The sequence below is a fragment of the Marmota marmota genome, unplaced genomic scaffold (genome assembly GCF_001458135.2).
Source record: "Marmota marmota marmota unplaced genomic scaffold, marMar, whole genome shotgun sequence".
Taxonomy (NCBI): Eukaryota; Metazoa; Chordata; class Mammalia; order Rodentia; family Sciuridae; genus Marmota; species Marmota marmota.
In genome coordinates, this window is record NW_025999990.1 from 33,653,363 (window position 1) to 33,677,846 (window position 24,484).

General features: G+C 38.0%; 1 protein-coding gene across 1 annotated transcript in view; it reads left to right on the forward strand.

Moving 5' to 3' along the window:
• B4galt6 (beta-1,4-galactosyltransferase 6) overlaps window positions 1-24,484 on the forward strand; it is a 57,544-nt gene that overhangs the window by 29,091 nt on the left and 3,969 nt on the right. The window contains exons 4-8 of the mRNA XM_015482455.2: window positions 6,846-6,970; window positions 12,611-12,727; window positions 21,605-21,792; window positions 23,873-23,995; window positions 24,254-24,355. Of these exons, the coding sequence (XP_015337941.1) occupies window positions 6,846-6,970; window positions 12,611-12,727; window positions 21,605-21,792; window positions 23,873-23,995; window positions 24,254-24,355 (655 nt within the window). The remainder of the gene's footprint in view (window positions 1-6,845; window positions 6,971-12,610; window positions 12,728-21,604; window positions 21,793-23,872; window positions 23,996-24,253; window positions 24,356-24,484) is intronic.

Here is a 24,484-nt window from a genome sequence, read left to right on the forward strand (position 1 = left end):
GCAAGCTTTCACTCATGGGAGGCAGGTGGGAGACCCCCCCCCCCCCCCAGGCCACATGACAGTGCAGTGGAGGAGGTGTTGCTTCCCTGTCTAAGGAAGCGGGCCCACTGCGCATATGCAGAAGCAGCCAAGGATTTTTGCACTGTGCAGCTCAGGAAGGAGGAACAAATATTGAGAAAGTTTTGATAGAAAAGAAAAGGCGAGTCAGAAAGCCCCCATGGAGGACCAAAGGCACACATCGTGTGACACTTGTTTTTGTTGAACATTTGCTATGTGTGTGGCCATATATGAAGTATTCTCACTCTAATGGTGGGATTAAAATTGTGCTTATGTGGTTTTCCTCAGTGCTGTTTTTTAGGTAGAGAATATGAGAATGGAAAGTAAATGCTCCAGGGTAGGATTGCAACCCCTGTGTGGCAGGTCTGGAAGAGAGGGGGTTTAGGGTGATGGTGAGTGTGAGGGTGCTATGATAGGGTGAAGGCCATTTGTTTCTTGGAGGGTGGTTCAGGGATGACCTGTACCCAGATCAGCTGGGATGCTTGTTAAAAATTCTGGCTTCTAAACTGGGCACAGTGGTGCATGCCTGTAATCCCAGCGGCTTGGGAGGCTGAGGCAGGAGGATGGCAAGTTCAAAGCCAGCCTCAGCAAAAGTGAGGTGCTAAGCAACTCAGTGGGAGACCCTGTCTCTAAAATACAAAATAGGGCTGGAGATGTGGCTCAGTGCTCGTGCCCGTGAGTTCAATCCTGCTACCTGCCTCTCTTCCCCTACCCCCGCCCCCAACAACAACAAAAAGCAGGCTTCTAACAGCCAAACCCTACACCTATGGCAAAAGTCTTAGTTCTTGGTTGCACACCATGGAAGGTGTGATTTATGAATATAAGGAATCTATTGAAAAACTGTCTGGAGAGTTAGGCTCAGAATTTGAGCAGCTGAAACAAGGCCGAGGCCACCTTGTGAAGTGTCTCTTCTGTCCCTTGGCAGAACTCATGGCTCCCACCAGCAATGTTCAGGTCTGGAGAGAGAAGTGCCACCATCTGGTGCCCCTAAAGGCACATGCTTCTGCCTCTACTTCTCCTGAAAGATAGGGTTGTAAACTGCCCCTTTCCTCATGCTATTTCCTGCTCCATAGTCCCATTGGGTATGCATGGCCTCATGAGTTCCTGCCAGAGGGGCTTAGAGAATGGGTTATGGCGTCTTCGTCTGGCAGGCAGGACTTGCATCAGCAGTTCAAGTAGCTGAAATGTACCCAGATCAAACTGATGGCCACAAACATGACCCTGGGCATCTACTGACACAGGTGCTGATGAGGCTGGGGATCTACATTTTAAACAAGCATACCCCCCCCACTCCCAAATAAGCAAACCACTTTATTTGGAGAATAGGTAGAGAGAAAAAGATGGAGATAAAGCAGAGAGGCCTCTATCTCCATAAGGCTGCAGAAGGAATCTCATGGGAGGCAAGTGGTGGGCAAGTGAAAGGTTTATGAGAGGGTGTAGTGGTGGCAGAGTTGACAGGCAGTTGGTGCCAGGCAATGGTGATTGTTACTATGTAGAAGCAGAGATGCTGCTCAGGGGTGGTGCAAAGGCCTAGAAGGTTACCTGTCAGGAAACGCCTGTATAGGAAAGGTGGTGTGACTACAAGCACAAACTTTAAAAGAGGGTGAATTTATGGAGGAAGGAAATAAATGATGATTTGTAAAGTGCAGGTATGAGTCAGTGTATACATTCTTTTGTGGCAGCCTTCAAAATTATAGACCTGGGAATGGGAGCACCTTTCACTTAGCACACATTAAAAGGGAAGAATATGGTATCCTTAAGATGAAGAACTTGAGAGGGCATTCTAGAAGGAACGTTGAGGGGCAACATATGGAAATTTCTTGGCAATTAAATGGTTCAAAAACACATTTGGAAAGGCAGTAGGAGTCGATGATAAACTGTATTTTCTTGAAAGACATGTTATTAATTTTATAATAGCTATTTGGGAACAAGAACGAAGCAGTACATTTCATGCACACATTACAGGGTATGTCCCTGTGTTAGCATGCTAAAACATGAACGGATGTGTCTCGGAAATCAGAGAGGGTAGAAGTCTGGATTGTGTCTTTGAAGGAGATTGTCAGTTTTATTATGCAGAGTAGGAAAACAATTTGAATAAGTTTAATGAAGGGTTAATGAGGCCTCTAGGAGTGGACCAAGGGCTCATTGGTTAGATTGTGAGGCGGACAGAGAGCAAAGACCGTTGACTCCAAGGAACAGTTAGTCATTCAGAGTAAATCAAGGAGAACCACAAGCAAGGGAGGAAAACAGGTGTTAGGAACTGTGGGCTGTCGTCAGGTTAGGAAACAAGAGCCTGGGCAGTTTGGGGCTGTTATTTTGGGTCACCTACACATAGAACACCTTTTGCACAAGTGCCTTAAAAGACATATTTTAGCAACTGATACAAGGAATAGAAATGTAGGGAGGAGGGTAGAGTTTGGAAAGGAATAGACATGGCCAGCTTTGCTGTTTCCACTTACCCTGTGCCCAGGCCTGTACTTGGCACAGCCTGTGTTACTAAAGCCGTCACTGTCTCATGTTTAGAATGCTTGGAGGTTGGTCATTTAAAGAATAGTTGAGTAAGAAATCATTTGTTAAGCAGAAGTTTAAAATTCTAGAAATGGGGAAGCGTAAGTAAAGCATTTGAAATAGATAGTTGCTAATGTTGGCTTCAAAGGGTACAGTAGGTGACCAATGGCAGGATGACTCATAACTGTTCAGCCTCAGAGCTCTACCCAGGAGGTAGCGTAGAGATGGGGGAGGGAACATGACATCTTATCATAAAAATTCAGCTCTGACTTTGGAGAGGAATTCATCTGAAGGGACATTTCTGGGGGATATTCAGGTCTTTCACGCTGTCACCAGAGCTTTGGGCTGTGCACATTTAAAACCCTGAGGGCAAAACAGTGACAGAGGCCAAGGAATTAGGCTTTTGATAACAAAAAATACAGGCCTTAGATTGAGTGAAGAAGCCATTTAAAACTGCTGATTTATAGAAAAAAGAACTCTTTGCCTACATGTTATGTGCCTTAAATTTTACTTGAAATGGTACAAAGTATAGGCAATTTGTGTGTATTGAGTATTTGTTATTTTAAGAATTGCATTTTAATAGAAAAATCCTGAATCATGTCATGTGACACATTTTAATCCACACCTCAGTAAGCCTGCCACTTGGGCCCATGTATACCCAACAGGCCCAGGGCCATTTTCATTCCATGTCTTGCAAATTCAGCATTAGGAAATTATAATAATAAATGTTCCCACATAACCAGTAGCATAGCACATTATTTGCTCATGGAACAGCAGTAAAGCAGGTTGGCTTGGCTACCTGACTAACAGGTTGCCTAACCTTGGGTGGGAATCCCTGTTCTTCACCTTTACCCTCCAGATAGGCTGCAGCTCCCCAACTCTCCAGACTCTCAGTTCTCGTGCTATTTCCTTTCTGACCCCAGCACCACCTTCCAAAGAGTGAAATTTATTCCAGTAAATTATATTATTTACAGATTGGTCACACTACCAGGTAAAACAGCTTTCAGTCAATATATTTATTTATTTTTGAACTTTAAATCTCCAAAGGAAGGAAGAAAGCACTTCTTCCTGGTTGAAGCTGTCAGATTTAGCACAGGTGGACTGTGAAGATGGGAGAGAAGGGAGTCTTATGGAGCCCATCGGATCCTCCCTCTTTAGTTGCCCTTGAAACCTCAGCTAGTAAAATCAGGGGGCTGGCTAGGCAAGTGGCTTTCTTTCCAAGTACCTTGAAGAAGGATGTATGTTCTCCTGCTTCATTCACAGCAGTTGCTTTCAAATGCTTTCTTCAAGCACTGACACACTTAAACCCGAGGGGATATCCAATCTGTAAGAGAGGCGAAAGTGGCCTTGGTGGGGGACCTAAGTCCCCCGAGCCTCACAGACTTCCCAGGAGAGATTTTTTTTTCTACTGAAGGCAGTTTGGGGATAGCACATAACCACTAGCTTATCTGCTGAGTGCTGCTTCTTGGCCCGCTCTTTAGCATACCCTCTTCCCTTCCCTGGCCATGCACAGGATCTCCTCTTTGAGTTGTTGCTGCTGATACCGAAGGCCAACTGTATTTCATGTATGGATATAACCACCATGGGAGACGGGCATCACAGCTCTCGGACAGTGGAGGAAGCCAAGACAGAGAAAGATTAAGTAATTGTCCCAGTAGAAGTTGGGATTCAGCTTCCAGACAATCTGACTGCTTATTTAACCCTTGAGTTAAATACCTAGTGGTGGCTGTGCTTGTCCTGGGAAGACTGTTTTCTTCCCCCACTTCCTCCCCAGCGTAGTGATGTTGCTGTTACCACTGGAAGGACCACCCCAGTGCCGCTGGGTCATTGTTGGTGTTCACCCAGCAGGATGTGAGGACTCAGAGCAAGGAGCAACAAGCCCATAGACACTGCTGTCAGACTCTGAGGGGTATGGATGGGGAGGCAGTCACAGGGAAGGTGAACTTACGCACCTCAGGCATCAGGAATCGTGAGGGACACAGGAAGCCCTCTCCGTCGAGGAGAAAGATAAAAGGCCCCTCAATTTGGCAGTGCCTGTGCATTGAAGATGGTAATTAAACTGCAGATGATGCTGGAGAAAACTGCTGACAATGATGATTACAGCTGTTGAAGCAATAAAGCTGGAAAAAAGAAAAAAAAAATTTGGATTAACAGTGCATAAAGATTGCCAGCTTCAGTTACTTACATGAACTGCTTATTATTTAGCCTAATCACTATCATTTTAGCAATCATGCATACTATTAAATGCATCAGATTTATTTGCGTGAATTTTATTTGATTACAGTGCTAGATTCTGTTTTTGTCAGCTGAGTCATGGTAGTCTGTATTTGTGTTGACTGATCACTCTTATATTTAACTTTCCCTTTCTTTCCAAGTTCATAGGTCTCATTCCATTACGTAAATTCGACCTTTCCAAGATTAGCTAGTTTGTATATATCTTGTTACACTCAAGGGTGGTATTTCATATAGGATTGTAAATTTGTCAGCAGAACAGGCAAACATTAGCAGATTGCAGTTATTTTTTTTCCGAGCTTACTCTTGGAATCATAGGCATTTGCAACTAAAATCACTTCTCTCTGGCATGCCTCCGTGCTACTGATGGTCCTGCCTAATCAGAAGGAAATGGAACAGGAAGAGAGGCCATTATAAAAACATTGTAGAATGTACAGTAGCAGGAGGGAAGGGGCTCTCTGGAGAGGAACTGAGTGTTTTTTATGTGAAATCATGGCCACAAGAGGCTCAGAAGACTTGATGTGGGAAACCTCAACATTGGTTGGTTTGTATTTTATGAGATGAGGAACTTGGACGGAAGAATTTGGCCCAGAGGGAATTCTAGGGCAATTTGTACCTATGTGGGCATTAAGAGTCTGGCTGTAAAAAGACTACTGTGGTTTTATCCTACTAGCCTTCATTGGAAACACCATGGACAGTATTGCTTTGAAGGGGCATAGTGATCATGCAGCTGTTTTAATGCTCAGGCAAAGATACAGAGCTTCCTGTATCAGTTTTTGACTGAGTTGAAAGAAAAAAATTTTCCATCATCAAGATTCATTCCTGTTTTAAAGGGGTACATTAGAACACTATTAGTGAAGAGCATCTCCAGTAATATATACTTGTTAATTTGGTGAGTGAGCACTAGTTAGACCAGGAACATCTAGAAGTCTCTGGTTTTTCAGTTTTGTGGACCAAGAGGACTGATACTCAAAATAAGTGGGTTGAATTGTATTTGCAAATATCCTCTCTTAAGAAATGTCAGTAGCAGGGGTATACCTCAGTAGTAGAGCATATGTTTAGCATGCAAGAGTCCCTGAATTAAATCCCCAGCACCAAAAAAATAAAAAATAAAAGAAATGTCAGTAGATAATGGTGACAGTTGCTAACATTTATTGATTTTTACCTGGCACTGTACTTGATTCTCACAGATCACAGTCCTCCCTCAGTATCTAAGGGGAGTGGTTTCAGGACCATCCCTACCCACAATATGAAAATCCTTCTATAGAATGGTGTAGTATTTGCTTGTAACGTACACCCATCCTCTTTACATATACCAAAACAAGATTACGTATAATACCAAAAATAATGGAAATGCTCTGTAAATGGTTGTCATGCTGTATTGTTTAGGGAATAATGACAAGGAAAAAAAGTCTGTGCATGATCAGTGCAGATGCAATTCTTTTTTTTCCCCTAGAATGTTTAAAAATTTAAGATTGTTGAATCTGTGGCTGTGGAACCTGGCTGATACAGAGGGCCAGCTGTATTTAACGTAGTGGATATAACCACAATGGGAGATAGGCATCCCTGCACTCCCTGACAGAGGAAGAAGCCCAGGCAGAAACATTAAGTTATTGTCCCAGTAGAAGCTGGGATTCAGCTCCCAATCTGACTGCTTATTTAACTCTCAAGTACTGTTTCATTTGTGTCCCCTATGCTGAAAAGGCTAAACCTAAAAATAATTCTAAAACACTTGAATGGTTATTAAATTGCAACAATATGCTATAACAACATGAAAACATTTAAAAAAATATATTAAATATCCAGTATATTACTTAAAAGCAAAAGGTTAGATAAAGAACTTGACTTTCTTTGGGGTGGCCATATGAATTGTCACCTGAAAGTGAAAGGTGCTACTAATAATTATGTGGTGAAAACAGTAGTAGACCTTACTATGCTGTTAACTAGATTATGCCATCACCCTACTGATCATTGTTTTTCCTTTGTGCATCTTAGAGGCAAAAAAAAAAAAAAAAATTAAAATCATTTTTCATGTTTTTGACTTCTAGGGGGATTCCTCAGTGTCAATGTAAATGAAGTCAGTTTTGATGAAGTTCACCAGTTGTTCTCTAAGGATTTGGATATTGAGCCAGGAGGTCACTGGAGGCCAAAGGACTGTAAACCCAGATGGAAGGTGAGTTTTTTTTTTTTTTTTTTTTTTTAATAATGTGATTATTACTGTGTATTTGAAAAAATTTGCACTTGGTTCAAAATATATAGTAGAATATCATTAATTGTTGATAAATTCAGTGTTTAATGCATAGGCATTTACGGTTCCACTGTGATATACCAGTGTTACTTGTGAAGACTGTAAATGTTCCTGTGCACATATAAAACATACGCTTGTGTGTTCAGTCCCTGGGAGTCCACAGTAAAAAAACACATCACTTGAATTTGACTTGGAAGACAGATTTTTTTCCTCCTTTTTGGTTGGTTCTTTTTTTTCTTTCTGTTTGGAAGGGAGGTTGAGTTCTCTGCCTCCTGCAGGTGCCCCTAATAACTACAGACCTGCAGGCATAGCCCCACCAATTCCTGGATCTATGAGAACTCACTGAGAGGATATTAATATCCTGATTTTCAGTTGTGTCCAGCATTGTCAAGCTGTTTCTCGGAGTCATTAATCCCAAAGAGGCCACTCATAGGTCACTGCAGTACTTGAAAGGGAGGACTTTGGGCTCTTCACTTGTTTCAGAAGATAGAGAACAAGCATTTGTTTTTTTGATATGTCAGAATTCTATTTAATGTTTTGTTTGAAAATCTGTAAGGGGATAGGTCAGCCTCTTCTGCTCTTAAAACTTTTGAAAACCCTGATTTAGAGTTTCTCTGAATAGCATGAAATTGTTGTCATGTTTCAGTAGGAAATGGCATTTGTGTAATTCATATGAGAACTACAGGCGATTAAATCAAATTATATCCTAAAAGAATGTGCTATAACCTTAGTCTGGGAATAGTTTTCAGCTTCTCTTTTAAAATATTAATAGAATTCTAATTTTTTTTTCAGAAAGCAGGTTTGATTTATTTATCCCCCCCCAACATCCTTGACAACATTTATTGTTATTCGTATTCTTTTTTTTTTTGCATTACAATTCTTATTACACATATGCAGCACAATTTTTCATATATCTGGTTGTATATTAGAATTCTAACATTTGAATGTTAGTCCCTACTCCCCACCCCTGCCCCAAAAATGTCACTGGTATTGATAGAATTATTTGTTGTTAGACTCATGAAAAAGATCTTCTGACTTCATTGACCTTGAACTCTTTGTGTCTAGGAATGCATAAAATTTATATCTGCATCCCTAATGCAGACCATATTGTTTTGTACAAGGTAGAAGAGAAACAATTTTATTGCATTGACTTCATGAGACTAATAAATGCCTCTCTGGCTTTGCTACAAGTGATTAAATAAATGCTCACCTTTCTCATTGCCTCAAACAAGTTGTGAATCTGCTTAAATGGATTTCAGGACAATTTTTTTGCAAAGTATTCCATTTTTATTATTGCCTTATGCCATTTTCCAAGATCAGATTCATTGACTGTATGAAATATGGCCTAATTTACATACATTCCACTTTTTTAAAATGTTCTAGGCAAAAAAAAATGTTTTTATTACTTTGAGTCATGAGTGTATATATTGAATGCTAATGGAATAAAAAACACCCAATTATCAAGGACATGGAATGGCATGAGGGTTGATGCTGAGACGTGAATAAGATTTATAATGTACCCTTCTGGTGGGCACTGTATATCATATTAGTGGGATAATTTGGGATTGGAAAACTTGAGATTTATTGTCCTTTTGCCTGTGGTCCATACCAGATAGATTTTAAATTTTATAACACTTATAGGCATAAAGAACCAGATAACTGTATGGTGCTGCTACCTATACAGAGACCAGGAATATAACTTTTAGTCCAAGGTCCGTTAAGGATGGTTCCAAGCCATCTATTTCAGAACTCCCTAAGGCATTAGTAAAAATGTAGGTTCTTGAACTTAGTCCTGAGATACTCTGACTCTAGTAGTGGCAAGAACCTGCATTTTAAAATCAAGTGCCACCAGTTTGGGAACTGTTCCTGTAGGTATTAGAAACAAGGAGGAAGAGGCAGGCAGAACTGAAAATACCACAGGGGAATGAGGGTAGCCCTTTCTCTAGTCTAACTCAGTGGCGAATAGCTAGATGTGCCCTAAACTAACCTCATCTAAAACCACGTCGTTTAAGGGCACATAGCTGGTCATGTTCTTTAAGTTTTGAAAGTGGGACAAAAACTTGGTGGAAGAAATTTATGTGGTAGACACCTTTCTTACCTCTTCATAGCATGTTTGGGAGAAAATAAGAAAGGATAAAATCAGTGCATAAATTCAGTAAGATTAGTGGTTTGAAGGTGGGAACAAACTGAATGCTTGAACAAGAGGTGGTGAGGAAAGATTTGGGAAGATGAAATGATGTTCTTACAAAAGACAGTGACCAGATGTTCTCTACCTCCGCTGGGGTTGTATCAACAGAATGGCTCACACAGCAAATTAGGGCACAGAGAAGGATGAATGTCCTGAAAGGAAGGCTATTAAACCTTAAAATAAATGATCCCAGAACACTGAGGTCTTTTTCTAGATAATGAATTTGTAAACTATTGAGAATGTCATTGCACAGCTACAAGGGGCATGCCAAATGAATTTTTAAGATACTATCTGGCTTTATTTTAATAACAAAAAATCTTAGCTTTAGGCATATTGTTTATAATCTTTGGCATCTCATTACAATTTGGACATTTATTTGCTATTAAATATCAATTTAGCTTATTTGAATTTGCCAAGACATTTGTAATTTCTTTCTCTATCTCAGTAAACTTCTAAGATTAAAAAAAAAAGTTTTTGGTACTTTAAGTGCTTCATTGAGGAATTTACTGTATTAAGGATTACAACTTTTCCTTTGTTGATCCTTATGTTCAACTTACCAGTTAGCCTAATTGTATTTAATTAATGTAGACTGTGGCCATTTGGTAGCTTCCTTTCAATAGTTATAATTTGCCTTAAGCACTTTTATAGCCCGTTCCACTTTATGCCATAGGCAGCCAACTTGTGGCCAAGAACAAAATCAGGAAGGGCAAGCTCTTCCCTTATTTCACTAATCATTTCCTGTATTAAGAGTGGCCTCTGAACTGATTTAATAGCCATATGTGATTTAGGAATCCCTTGAATATTCCAACTACACTTAAGCACATTAGCAAGTCCAGGCAGCCATACGGAGGGGACAGAGCGGGTGTCTTGGATATTGGGCCAGTATTGCTGTGGCAGTCTCTCAAGGTCCATAGGCTCCTGAGCTAAGATATACATAATAGGATAAATAATAGGAGTGGGAACCACAATAGTGCTGGTAGGGACATATATTAGAATCTTTTTAGTTCCTACCACCTACCCAATAAAAAATCATATAAACGAGAACATTAGTGTCCAAGCAGCCCTGATCCCTTTTTTTTTTTTTAGAATTTTGTCCCATTTATGATTCTGGTAATACAGAATGATGGGTAAATATCACTGTTTTTCTTTTTTCCTTTTTGGTGCTGGGGATTGAACCCTGAGCCTTGTAGTACATGCTAAGAATGTACGCTCTCTACCTTGAGCTATATACCTCCAGCCTCAATGTTTCTATTTTTGGTTGATGATATCTAATGTTGCCCTGATTTTATAAGTAGGGTTCAGTAAACTTAGGAATTCTCAATTATTTTCATGTGTTCATTCATTAGTAAAATTTAATTAGTTATGGGAAAAATTTAATCAATTCTAGAGTTAATGTTCTTATATATTTTTCCAGTATAATCAGTTTAGATTGTATTAAAAAATCCAGAATATAGAGTGATACTGTGGTATCTTAGTTACATATAATTTACTGTTGGGTTCTTTGAAAAGCTAATAGTTTCAGAATTTATAATCTGTAGAAAATTTGTTTTAATTCCAAATTTTATTAGAAAATTCACAGATTATAATAAAACCAACCTAGCTCAGAAATTGCTAAGGAAAGTAACTTAGAAAACATTTTAGCTTTTTTTCAAAGGGCAATCTGAATTGTAAAAAAACTTATTAACTTGTATGACAAAGCTTGGGTCCAAGAGAGAGGATTTGAGTAAGTGATGTTTGATAATTTTTAACTTACTCTCATGTAGTAGTTAACACCTTTTATGTAGGTGACATTTTTTATGGATTCCAAGTAATTTACTTTATTTTTAATTTTTTTTTTGGCAGTCCTGGGGCTCCAGCCCAGAGCCTTGCTCATGATATGCAGGCATTCAACCACTAAGCTAAATCTCCAGCTCATTTTTTTTTTTCATATTAAAGGAAAGATTGATGTACTTAGAAACCATTTGTGTTTTCATATGCATTTTTTTTCTTCTACTTTTTGGGTGAGCACAAATTTCTTTGGTTTATACAGGACAGACTTCTTTCTTTTTTGTACACGGTGTCTGATCCTTTTTGTCAAGCTTAACATTTTAACATAATTTTGTTGCCAATTGCATTTCAAACTGTTTATGCTACCACTAAAATAAACTTACAAATATATCAAAAGCTTAATTTGTGCCTTTTGATTAAGTGAAAAATAGTAATTGTCAAACCCAATGTATATTTTGTGGTCCTATTAGATATGGTTGAGTTCTGTAGTACACTGTACATATTTATGGGGTCAGGTGTGAAGATTCAATATGTATGCAATACATAAGATCAAATCCGGATAATTAGCATTTCTATATCCTTATACGTTTGTGGTTTCTAAGTATTTACAGACTAGAAACTCCTTTTTCCCAGCTCATCATAAAATACATGATTGATTGTTTCAAACTATAGTCTGCTGCGCTCTAGAACACTAAATCTCCTTCCTCTTATCTAAGTGTACTTGGTACTCATTTTCTAACCTCTCTCTATCCCTCCCCCCAAGCACTTCCTAACTTTTAGTAACCACTGTTCTTTCTTCTTTGAGATCAACATTTTCAGGCTCCACATATGAGAGTATGAGATATTTTTCTTCTGTGCCTGGCATTTTTCACTTCACATAATCTCCTTCACAAGATTTTTTTGTTTGTGAACTTGAAAACCTCAAAGTCATTCTTGCCACATCCCCGTTCCTTCACTCCTCATGTGCAACATAATTGAATCCTCTTAATTTATCTCTTAAATGTTTTGAGAACTCACGTACCTCTCCTCTCCTCCTCCCTCACCTTAGTTCAAGCTGCCATTCCCTCTTGCCTCAACTTTTGCATTCATTTCTTATCCGGCTCCCTGGGTCCAGCTTTGGTTTTCTCCAGTCTGCTCCTTATACTGCCACTACATGAGTCTTGGTGACGACAAAATTGAATTTTTCACTCTCTTAAAATCTTTCAGTAATTTTCTGTGGTGTTGTAGGACAGAGACCACAATTCTTACATGGCTTTAGAGCCCATCTGTACCTCCCAGCTTCCTAAAACCATAAGTAGCATGAGGTGAGTGTGTGTGCTCACTCTTCTGTCTGGTGAGAACATTCACGAGGCTATGAGTCTGAAGCCATCAGAATTTTTTTTTTTAAGTATTTAGTTTTTAGTTGTAGTCAGACACAATACCTTTATTTTATTTTATTTTTTTTGTGGGGCTGAGGATCGAACCTAGGGCCTCGCATGTGCTAGGTGAGTGCTCTACCATTGAGCCACAACCCCAGCCCAGCCATCAGAAAATTTTAAGGATCTGTTTTATGTTTACCTCCAGGATTTGCTGCTGTATTTATTTACAAATGTGACTCTTTTGTTTTAAAGGTGGCAGTTCTCATTCCTTTCCGTAATCGACATGAACATCTTCCAATTTTTTTCTTACACCTGATTCCAATGCTTCAGAAACAGCGCCTGGAATTTGCCTTTTATGTCATTGAACAGGTGAGAATATTTTTCAAAATAGCCAAAATGTTAATATTTTTCAAAACTTAAACTCTTAGATATGGCTTGATTAAAAATGTTTAGCTATGATTAATGAGGTAATGCAAATATTTGGTCTTATAGTTGAATAAAATTATATTTTGGATTTTTTTCCCCTTGTAATTATTATAATTTTCTTGTAATAATTTTAACATGATCAGATGAATTGACAAGCAGTTATGTTTGACTTTAGTATGATAGCTATGGTGTATTTTAATGACATTCTTAATACTGGATTGTCAAACCATGATTTTCAAATAACTGTATAGCTGATTTTTGTAGGATTAATATTCCTTTGACTCGTACAATTGTCCAGTTTTATGTGTTCATTAGGTTTATGATTTTTGTTTATTCCTGAAAACTTTGTGGAGTTTCACATAATTGAGAAATGGCTTATTTTTTAATTCAGACTGTTCATGAGTGCTTAACTTGTGTATTGCCTTCTGGACTCAGTGGGTGCACACTGTAGTGTAACTCGAAGTCCTGTTCCACATTGTACTGAGGCTCTCTAGGATCACCTGAGATGCATTCATAGTATTTAATTTTGAAAGAGCATTTCAGTTTTCTGAATTTAAATACAGAAAATGAAGAATAAGGTCTTTTATTGTGATTTTTAATAGCAAAACATAGGTAATTCTTGATGAGGGTGTCTTCATACTGTGGGGTAGTTGTTGGCTAGCCCTGAAATTTAATAATGAATCAATTTTATTAGGTAATCAAGGACACCTCAATGAGAGTCAGGTACTAATCCTTAAAAAAAAAAAGTGGTATACATTGAACATTTGCTGTCCTGTTTTTGTAGTGTTCGAAAGATATCTTTCCTGGTATAGGAATTTGGTCTGTCTCTGTTGGAGCCATACATATTTAATTTGCTAACCTTGCTTAGCCTGGCGTTAGCAGCGGAGCACTAGCCTTTCCAGTGGATAGACACATCTCAATAGCTGACAAGTAAATAGGCATCCAGTGAACTGACAGGTCAAAAAGCCACACATTGCATAGAGGTCCAAACCATGTGATGCCCAGGATTACTTCCAATTCAGAGATTCCATGATTCTTTTAGAAATAGAAATAACCAGAAGAGAGTGGATTTAGCAAATAATGGCAAAACCAAAAAAGTTTATTCCAAATGTTTTGAATAGATATTGTTAAAGCTAAGTAAATAATATTCCCTTAACATGGTTTACATGGAATTGAAATGACCCTGACCTAATTTTATAGTCTGTGTCTTTGTTTAAAGGCTGTGAATTATAAGCATAATGAAAGAATTTAGTTAATCTGTGTTCTTCTTAAATGTGCATAAAATCATGTTTCAAAAACCTAAAAAAAGGTGTGATAACACTTGAAGACCAGGTCTCTTTGCCAGCTTATACCACTTTTATCATTGTTACCTTGTCTGTGTGTGATGCATCAGAATTTATATTCATGTACACTGACCTTTTGAATTGCTCTATGTCATTGCCAGCACTTGGCACTTTAGAGTACCTGTAGTAGTAACTTATTAAAGTTTTAATTAGTGTTTCCCCCATGACTCATGATGCCGATCACCTTTTCATATACTTATTTGTTATCTGGGTATATTACTTGGAAAGTTTCTTTTTAAATCTTTGCTTATTTTAAAATTGGATTGTCCTCTGATTGAGTTTGTAAGACCTCCTTGTGTTTTCAACTGTAAGTCTTTTGTAAGACATAAGTTTTGCAATTATTTATCTTTAGTCTGTGGCTTGGCCTTTTATTTTCTTGACAGTGTCTTGTGAAAAGTAAAAGGTTTTAATGTTGATGAAGTCCAGTTCATTTTTTTTTATAACTTACGGTTTTTGTTTTATATTTGTGAAATTGTGCTCTAAGATTTTCTGTGTCTTCTTCCTGAAGTTTATAGTTGTAGCTCTTCGAATTAGACTACTCCATTTTGAGTTAATCTTTATATATGGTATATATGGTAATACATTTTTTAATATTTATTTTTCAGTTTTAGGTGGAAACAATATCTTTATTTTTATTTTATGTGGTGCTGAGAATCAAACCCAATGCCTCATGCATGCTAGACGAGCGCGCTACCACTTGAGCCACATCCCCAGCCCCCATTTTTTTAAATCTATGGCTATTTAGTTATTTTATCACTGTTTATGAGAAAAAATTAGCTTTTTCTCATTGGCACCATTGTTGAAAATGAGTTAACATACTTGTATCATCTGTGAGATCTATTTTCTGATTTCTCTGTTCTGTTCTGTTGAATCTGCTTGTCAGAGGGACCTGCTAGGATTTATTTTCCTGTTTTTCTATAGGTAAATAATAGAATAATAGACAAAGTATTTTAGAGATATTGCTATTTTTTTTTCTTTTTGGTAGCAGATACTCAAATTTTTACTCCTAAGTTAGTTTTTCCTCCTTTGTGTTTTATTGGTTGATTCTAGACCTGCTTCCCCTGACTTCCCCAGCTTTTTTCCTCTTCTTTTCTTCCCTGGAGTAGTTGGTATTTAGTGTAACATGCTTTTGCGTATGGAAATCATCCTTTAAGTTTTCTTCCGTTTGTGTATAATGTTGTATATTGTGTCTGGCTTTCTTTATTTTTAAACATATTTTTTTAGTTATTGGTAGAACTTTATTTGTTTAGTTTTTATTTATTTATATGTGGTGCTGAGAAATGAAGCCAGTGACTCTCACATGCTAGGCAAGCACTCTATCACTGAGCTACAGCCCTAGCCCCCTGGGTACTTTTTAATGTAACAACCCATCTATGAAAATTTACCTTCTTATTATGCTAAGTGAAGTTAGCCAGTCCTCAAAAAAAAAACAACAAAAAAAAAACAAATGCCGAATGTTTTCTCTGATATAAGTGGGATGACTCAAAGTGGGGTAGGGAAGGAGAGCATGGGAGGAAGATTATTTCTAGATAGGGAAGAGGGGGGAGGGGATTAGCAAGAATTGGGGAATGTGATGGTCATCATTATACAAAATATATGTATGAAGATCTGAAAAAAAAAGAACCTATAGAGTGAAATTGTATTGAATGATTTGAATGAGTAAAGCATTGAAAAGGGCAAAAAAAATTTACTTTCTTGATTAAAAAGTCATAATTTTCTGCTACTTTTTTGTCAGCCTTAGTTGTGGGTGGATTTCTAGATCAGTATTACCAATGCTAGTTTCCTTTTTCTTTTTCTTTTTTTAAACTGTATTCCCCATCATGTACTGGGACAGAACATAGATGTCTTTGTGTTTTTGAAGGCATATTCTCCTGAGAGCTCAGTATCATAATTATTTGATGTGTTTTGTGTATGCAAGGAAAACATCTTTGCAAAACAACAAAGATCTATACTTTCACTTTCAAAGCTAAACCTGAATCTCAGCCTTGATCAATATTAATTCAGGACCACTTATTTGATAAAGTGTGGTTCTGACTAGAAATATCTTTACATATCTATGTATGAAGTAGAAGAATAATGTGTTTGGGTTTTTTTTTTTTTTTTTTTTGATGGATGGGTGGCCAGGAGAGGTGCTAAGAAATTGAAGAGCAGCTCAGAAACTTGAGTTAAATAAGGAGGATTGTGAATGGGTTTACCTCTTCTCCTTTCCAGACTCCAAAAATGGAAGTGAAAGAAAAAAAATCTTTTAAACCACAGGGGCAGAGAGATGGGAATAAGTGATGGAACTGACCGCTTCCCCAGAAGCAGGGAATGTTGAGAACCAGGTTCTTATAGAGGGCGATTGTGACCAGAATGGAGTCAAACTTCTGCTCTTGAGAAATAGGCTGGAAGTCCTGGGCTGTGGCGAGGAGATGGTTTAGAAGTCTGATTACAAAACAGTGAGAATCCCCAGTTTCTTGGCTTTGCTTTCAGTGCTAGGTGTTTACTCTCTTGTATTCTATACAAAACGAGGAGTTTATCCTCTGGAGAAACTATGAGCAGCTCCTGACTGTTGACACAGCTGTGTTGTGGGGCCTAAACACAGTGGTAAGTCAGTCTGCAGGCTGATGCCAGGGACCCTCAGGTCTTTCCCCTGTCTTAACTCTTTGAGGCCAGCTGTCGGGTAGGAATTCCTCTACCCTTCAACTGGGGCAGGCCATGAGTGGTGGTGACTTCATCAGAGAAATAGATTAGGCCCAGGAAGAAGATTCCAGATCTAATATTTGGAGGTCTCCAAAGGAACAGCAGCCCATTCTCCTTCATTCAATAAAGAGGGTACTGCAGTGCTTACAACAGATAAGGTCCCATTCTGTTGGTGAGGAAAGAGTAGATAATTTTGTGTCAGATGGATGGAGGGCACAGGAGAGTAGGGAGAAGTGTGTCCTTATCTAGAGAGTTTTGAGGAAAGCTGCTTTGAGGAGGTGAGCTCAGAGCATCCTGAATAATACAACGTAAAGGAACAGGTAAGGGCTGGAGGAAGCTTGGCATGTGGATTGCTCTGGGAGGTCATTGTCACCATAGCATCCAATGAAGAATGCTCAAAGTCAGAAAAGTGGGTGAAAAGCTCTTATGGAAGGGCTTAATTATCAGGTCAGGGTGAGGACTTTAATTATTCTGTGTGAGGTAAAAGATGCCCGTGGGCTATGAGTGAAGAAATGACATGATTGAACTAGTGTTTTTAAATAATGACACTAGGTGTTGTGTAGAGAATAAGCTACAAATGGGAAAGGGCAGAAACAAGGAGAGGAGTTAGAAAACTTGGGTAGTCATCCAAGTAGGAGAGATGATGATGACTTGGGCTATTGTGGTAGTGGTGAGCAGCAGTCAGGTTTGGGCTGTGTTGGTTTAAAAGTGTTATTATTTGCTGATAAGTTAGACATGAAGTGTGAGTGATGGACAGTCAGACATGATGCCAAGGTTTTATCTTGCCCAGGGAAGGACATTGCTGTTTGCTGAGCAGCAGACATGAAGGATGCTGGAGGAAGGGCAGTGGAGATTAATTGTTTTAGTTTGGTTTAAGGGTGATGTGGTGTGGGTCAAGTGGGGTTTCAAACAATTCTTGGGTACATAAGTGGAGATTCTGTTAGCTTTGCAGTGCCTTAGTTTCCAACATGATTAGGCAGCTAAGGGTCCCAGTTTTTGAAGAAGTCTTCCACTATAGAGACAAAACCAACCAATAAAAGGGAGCATGAAAAATAGAGATAATCAGAGAACCTTAAGGTGGTGGTATGGTCAACAGAACTCATAGTTAGAATCTACAGAGACCAAAGGAAAGATAATGAAAAATAATCTCTGAATCAAAAACAGGACATCATAAAGAACAATCAGAGTAAGAATATTTTTGAAGATAAAGATGTGATTAAAAAAATTTGAACAGAACAGCTGGAAGATAAAATAATGCTTAAGATAAGTAAGAAAAGAGGAGGATCTAAGAGTACTGGTATATTTTGGGGATAACCATCCTCTAAGAGGGTCTGGGAGTAAGAGTGAATTGCTTGAGGAACCAAATTCTGTGGAAGTGGGTTTTGGGAGGAGGTCATAAAAGACAGCACTGCTTGTGTCTTGCTGTCTTGGATCACTTGCTCTTGGAGAAGCCAGCTGTTATGTCATGAGGGTGCTCAGATAATCTGAGGAAGAAATGACCTGCCTGCAACCTTGTGCCAGCCATGCGAGTGAGCCGCCTCAGAAGTGGATCCTCTTGCCTGAGTCAAGTTTTCCCACTGAATCCCTGAGCCCTTGGGTGTAGAGATGCAGCTCTCTTCTCTGTTCCCAGAATTCTCTCTCTAGAGAAGCAGTCAGCATAATAAATGACTGTGGCTCCTGACCCTGTGCTGGAGGGATGGACCCAGGGCCTCATGCATGTTAGCCAAGCATTCTACCACTTAGCTCTAGCCACAGCCTCTGGCATTTTTAAGCCCCTAAGTTTTGCTGTGATTTGTAATATATCAAGATAATTATGCACTCACTAATAAGAATTCTGGAAAAACTATAGCAGAAAGAAAATTTTTGGTAGTAGAAGGAAGTGACCAAAGAAAAAAATATAAGAAATTTTTCCTGACATGAAAGCTAGATTTTAGAGACCCCACACGTACTTATGAATGAAGTGTAGATCTATTATGAAACATGTTATTTTGAAATTTTAGAATAAAAATGAAAAGGAAGATATTTAAAAGGTTCTATAGGAAAAATGACAAATCAATCAGAAACGTAGGAATTTTCTTTTTTTTTTAATTCATTTTTAGTTATAGGTGGACACAATATCTTTATTTTATTTTTTTATGTGGTGCTTAGGATTGAACCCAGTACCTCATGCATGCTAGGTGAACAGACTGCCACTGATCCACAATTAGCAATGCTGACAGCTAAAAGATATGGAGCTATGCTTTTTAAATTCTAGGGCAAAGTAATTTTTGACCTAATTTCTTTCTTTTTATTTTTTTTTTGGGGGGGGGTGGTGATATTGGGGGTTAAGCCCAGGACCTTGCACATGCTGTCAACCTAGAAGTTTTTACCCAAAATGCCAACTCAGGTGTGAGGGTAGACAGTGTCATTTTCAATCACTCTTTGGCTAGAGACACACACACACACACACACACACACACACACATTTTTACCCCCTGCCCAAGCTCTCTTACTTAGGAAGCTACTATACATTGTGCCTCAGCAAATTAAGCAAACTGTGTAAAAGATGTATATGATCTAGGGCATGAAGGAGAAGCCCCAGATGATAGTCACACATGGTCCTAGTCCAACTTCCAGCAAGAAATGATGGTAATAGAGTTGAGCTTGGGAGAGAGAGAGGAGCTGAGAGATAATCTGATGTGTTTCTGTGATTGCATCACTTATTAATAGGTGTAGGGCATATCTATGGGGCCTTTTATACAGAAAATAATAGTTAATCTTAGCTTAACAAAGAAAACAACATACTCATTACCAAAGAAATATTTACATAGTTCTAATAAAGTAAACTCTTTTTTTTATCTTACAATTTTTTAAATTTGTTTTAATTAGTAGTAAACTCTTGATTTAACAAAAAATTGTGCTATAACTGTAGTGGGACACTGGAGGGAGGGACAGCAGTTGTGGTGTTTACCTCCTCTACCTCCATGGTAAGAAGGCAAGAAATAGCCACATTTCTCATTACCTCAGAATATGGAGATGAATACCAGAATAAAGAGCTACAAGAACTGAAATGTATTACTCTTGGCTGATGAAGATGGGTTAAACATGGAACTTATTTTTATTATAAGCTTTTTAAAGTATTATGCCAACATTTAATAAAAACAAAATTTTAAATCTTAAAGGAAAATAGTGTATCAAAGCCAATTTTGAGGTACCAGTACCAGTAATGTTATATTTGCCTCCCTTTTATTTTCTCCATTTCACTATGAAAAAAAGGCTTCAGAAAGTAAAGTGATTTCTTTTTCTTTTCTTTTTTTTTGGTAACAAGGATTGAACCCAGGGGTGCTTAACCACTGAGCCATATCCTAGCCCATTTTTATATCTTGTTTAGAGACAGCATCTCACTGAGTTGCTTAGGGCCTTGCTTAGTTGCTGAGGCTGCCTTTGAACTGTTGATCCTTCTGTCTCAGACTCCAAAGCCAGGATTATAGGTATGCACCACTGCACCTAGGGCCCAATACAGTGATTTCTGTGACCTCAAGTTGGTGCAAGAACCAGGTCTAAAAATGAGTAATTTCCCAGTCTCAAGTCAGTGCAATAGTGTGTGTCATTAAGATCAATTCTTTCTTTATTTTCCTTTTTATTTGGTACATTATAATTACATATAACAGCGGAATTTGTTGTTACATATTTGCACATGCACACAATTTAACAGTTTAATTTGATCAGTGTCTGTTCGTCAGCACCTCCCCTTTACAACCTTCCTTCCTCTCTCCACCCAGTTTCCTTCACTTACTCTGCTGATCTCCTTTCTGTTTTCATGTCTCATTCACTTCTGTCGTAACCCTCTCTTTATATTTTGGAAAATTGAGAAATGTTAAGACATTAATAAATGCACCCTAGTTTTCTTTAGATGCTGATAGCATCTTTTTTACTGCCAGTACATTTCAATATATTTTCACTACTAAGTGAAGGAAAATGGTCATAATATACGAAGTTGGGTTTTGTGTAATAAATCTCTATATTTTATCCATTAAAATGCTCTTGTTTTTTTATATAAGTACGAATAATAAAAAATAAACTCTTGCCTATGTACTTTATTATTTTTTCTAATAAAGGAAAATGTTTGTAATAAAGGAAGCTGGGTTTATGTAGTACATTATGATGTTTTTGTCTCTAAAATGATCTTGGTTCTATTGTAAGCATTAGTAATGCAGAGTTTGACCTTACTGGCTTTTGATATAGGGAGAAGAGAAAGGTTACTGCCTTTTGAGTTGCTTTCACTTTCCTGCCTTAGTGTTGATGGCATATGGAAAGTGTCACTAAAAAATAAAACATAATTTTTTTGGTCATAATCTGTGGTCCAATATGTTTGGTGTAAAGCAGAAATGTAAATTATATTATAAATATGACATTGAACCAGTAGGCTAGATAATAACAGTTATTTAAGTATTGTTACCAAAGTATAATATTGTAAGTCATATACTATGTAGTGCTGTTTCAGTCAGCAGCAGGTCACAGGGATGGTCCCTAAGGTTACATGCCTGGTAACATCATAGCTGGCTTGGTTCCTGTGTGTACACTGCAATATTCATACAACAGTGAAATCATCTAATGATACATTTCTCAGAATGTATCTCCATTGTAACATGACTCTTGGCTTTGTTTAAAAATCCTGACGTATGGTCGTGACTTATCTATTTGATTGGGGCGTGATTACTATTGTTATTTGCCTACGAGTCAACAAATTAGAAAATTATAGGAAAAAGATGACAAAGCCTTAGTACATTTCTGCTTTTCTCTCTGCTCTTTCAAGACTGGCACACAACCTTTTAATCGTGCAATGCTTTTCAACGTGGGCTTCAAGGAGGCCATGAAAGATAATGTCTGGGACTGCGTGATCTTCCATGATGTGGATCATCTACCTGAAAATGACCGAAACTATTATGGATGTGGTGAAATGCCTCGTCACTTTGCAGCAAAGCTGGATAAATACATGTATATGTAAGTAGTGTGCATTCTTCCTCATATCATACAGTGTCCTTGGTCAGTCGTTGCATTGAAATGGTAGCAGCATCAGGCACCTAAATCAGAGAGCTTGAGAATAACATCTTTAACTCCAGCCTGTCCTTTTAGGGAACCAGGATGTAGAGTAGTTTGTCATCTATCCGGGCACCTCCCTTATGTAGAAGTTTGAATGCTGTGTGAGGGAAAGGAGAGCCTGGAAGTCAGGCATGTGTAGATTTAAATTTAGGTTCTCACACTTGCAGGACTTGGTTAGTTACCTGGACCTCTGAAGATTGGTTTCCCTTTCATTAGAACAGTGTCTGTAGGGCTGTTCTGTGGAATCACACATGCCCAGAGCCTGCCACATTTAGGTTTGGAATGCTGGCCTCTGCTTCGCCTCCCTCTTGTGACAGTTCAGAGACACAAAGACCTTTCTTCTGCAGTGTATCTTCTTCCTAAATCATGGATTCTTGACTTGTTTTTTAATTATAAGAAACAAATCTTTTCATTTTCTGATTGGAGATACCTTAAAATGTGAAGTTATTTTTTTAGAGCTGTGAGAGTAACTTAAATTGACATCAAAGAAACCAGGTCTAATCTGGGAAAGAGATCATAATATTCACTGGCTAATGAAAATGGAGAAAATAGAAGTCTGTTGCCTGGAGCAGGGAAGATATTGCCTGCATCGTAGCTTTGGCTGGTGTCCAACCTACAGAATAAAGAGAGGCACAAAATCTCAATGACACAAGCCCATGGATTGGCATCAGAACAGAAATATTTCCCTCTCTCCCTCCCACTGTCATTAGAAACACCTTTTCCTTTTTAGTGCTATATCTGAAATTCAGGTTCTGGGTAACCTTGGGAGAGGCCATCAGAGTTGATGATCTGGTTCTTGGCTCTTCTGGAAACTTGACTTTGGTTAGCCTGCTAGACTCAGATGGGTTCCAGGATAACTGTTTTCACTATAAAATACCATAAAGGTCATATAAGCTAAAAATTCAAAATTATTTTTTAATACTTGAAAATATCAATTGCTGATAAACAAAATATTCCTATCCCTTGGAAAATAGCTTAGGGAAGGTGGTGGCAGGTCCAGGCCTGGGCTGGACATGTATAGACTGCAGTCATTGTAGAGAAGCCTGAGGCAGCATCCCTGCCCACAGTGCTGATCACACTCTGGTCCTACTGAACTGAAAACTTAGGTCCTCCATATTTAGAACCTCTCCTACTTTGGATAGTTTAAGATAAATACTACAAAAATTCCGCTCCATTTTCTGCCTTTAGTTTTTCTATTTTACCCTCATTTTCTCGAATCTTTACCCATTGTGTATGTAATGCAATTGCGTATTTCCACTCCAGCAGAACAGCTAATAGAATTGATACGCTTGTTGATTTATACATGTCAGTAAGCATACACATATTAGATTCAATGATTTTGGCTTTCTCCAAACCACTAGCTGGGCAAGAACAGTCCAAGTGGTATGGAGAAGACAGCACTGCTTGGACATTGGCTCTGTGGAACTCCCACCAGCATTATTTCAAGACACCCTGAACTCTTGTGTGGGTCTTGTAGGGTCTTCTGAGGTGGTGTCTTTAGGGTTAGTGTTGTTCTTACTGTCTTGGGGTATCTCTGGAAGAGTTTTTTTCAATTTATATTTATGCTGTTCTATATGATAAATTATTTACTTATAATGTATTTTTAATAAATTCAGCTAACTTTTAAAGTGTTACTAGTTTAGAAAGATGTAACATTGCCTTGACAGTTATGAATGTATTTAATCAAGTTTGCTTTTGTGAAAATATCATACATTTTTTGAACACAGTTTTGAATCATATAAAGTAATGATACTAAATGTTGAATTTCAGTTGTCACAAATGTTTTATTTGGTGTTTAACATAACACATGTTCTTATTTCATTAGTTTACATTTTCCAGAATACAATTTCATCTGCCTATTTGTTTATTTGGAAGATACAGGTACATTTTGTGAAACACATGAAAGACTGAAAATTTGATCTCATGTGGTAAACTCTTATGATTTCATTTATAGAATGCTGTGTCCTGTTTTCTTTTTTAGTCTGCCATATAAAGAGTTTTTTGGTGGTGTAAGTGGACTGACAGTGGAACAGTTTAGAAAGATCAATGGTTTTCCTAATGCCTTCTGGGGATGGGGAGGAGAAGATGATGACCTTTGGAACAGGTATGTTGAGGTACAAATTCCTTGATAATAGAATTTCTAAATTTCATTTTTATTAGGTAAGTCATATTTGTTTGCTTCAAGAAAGAATTTTTGGGGATGGAAAAATTTTGAAGTTCTTAAATCATATTTTGCATTTCTTCCCTTATTCCATTAAGAGTACCTTCTGAAATTATGGTAGTGTACACATTACAGCATATTTTTTATTTTGAAATTGAACTCACAAAATGTATTTTTATGCATTTTTATATTGTACTATAGAGTTCATTATGCTGGATATAATGTAACCAGACCAGAGGGAGACCTAGGAAAATACAAGTCTATTCCTCATCACCATCGAGGGGAAGTCCAGTTTTTAGGACGGTAAGTTAACTGTCATCTTTGGATATCAACATTTTAAAGGTATTTAATGTATGAAGTTAACATTAACATTTGGCAGGTTAAAAATTTGCCAAAGAGAATATTCTCTATGGAAGGAAAGCACTTTTTATG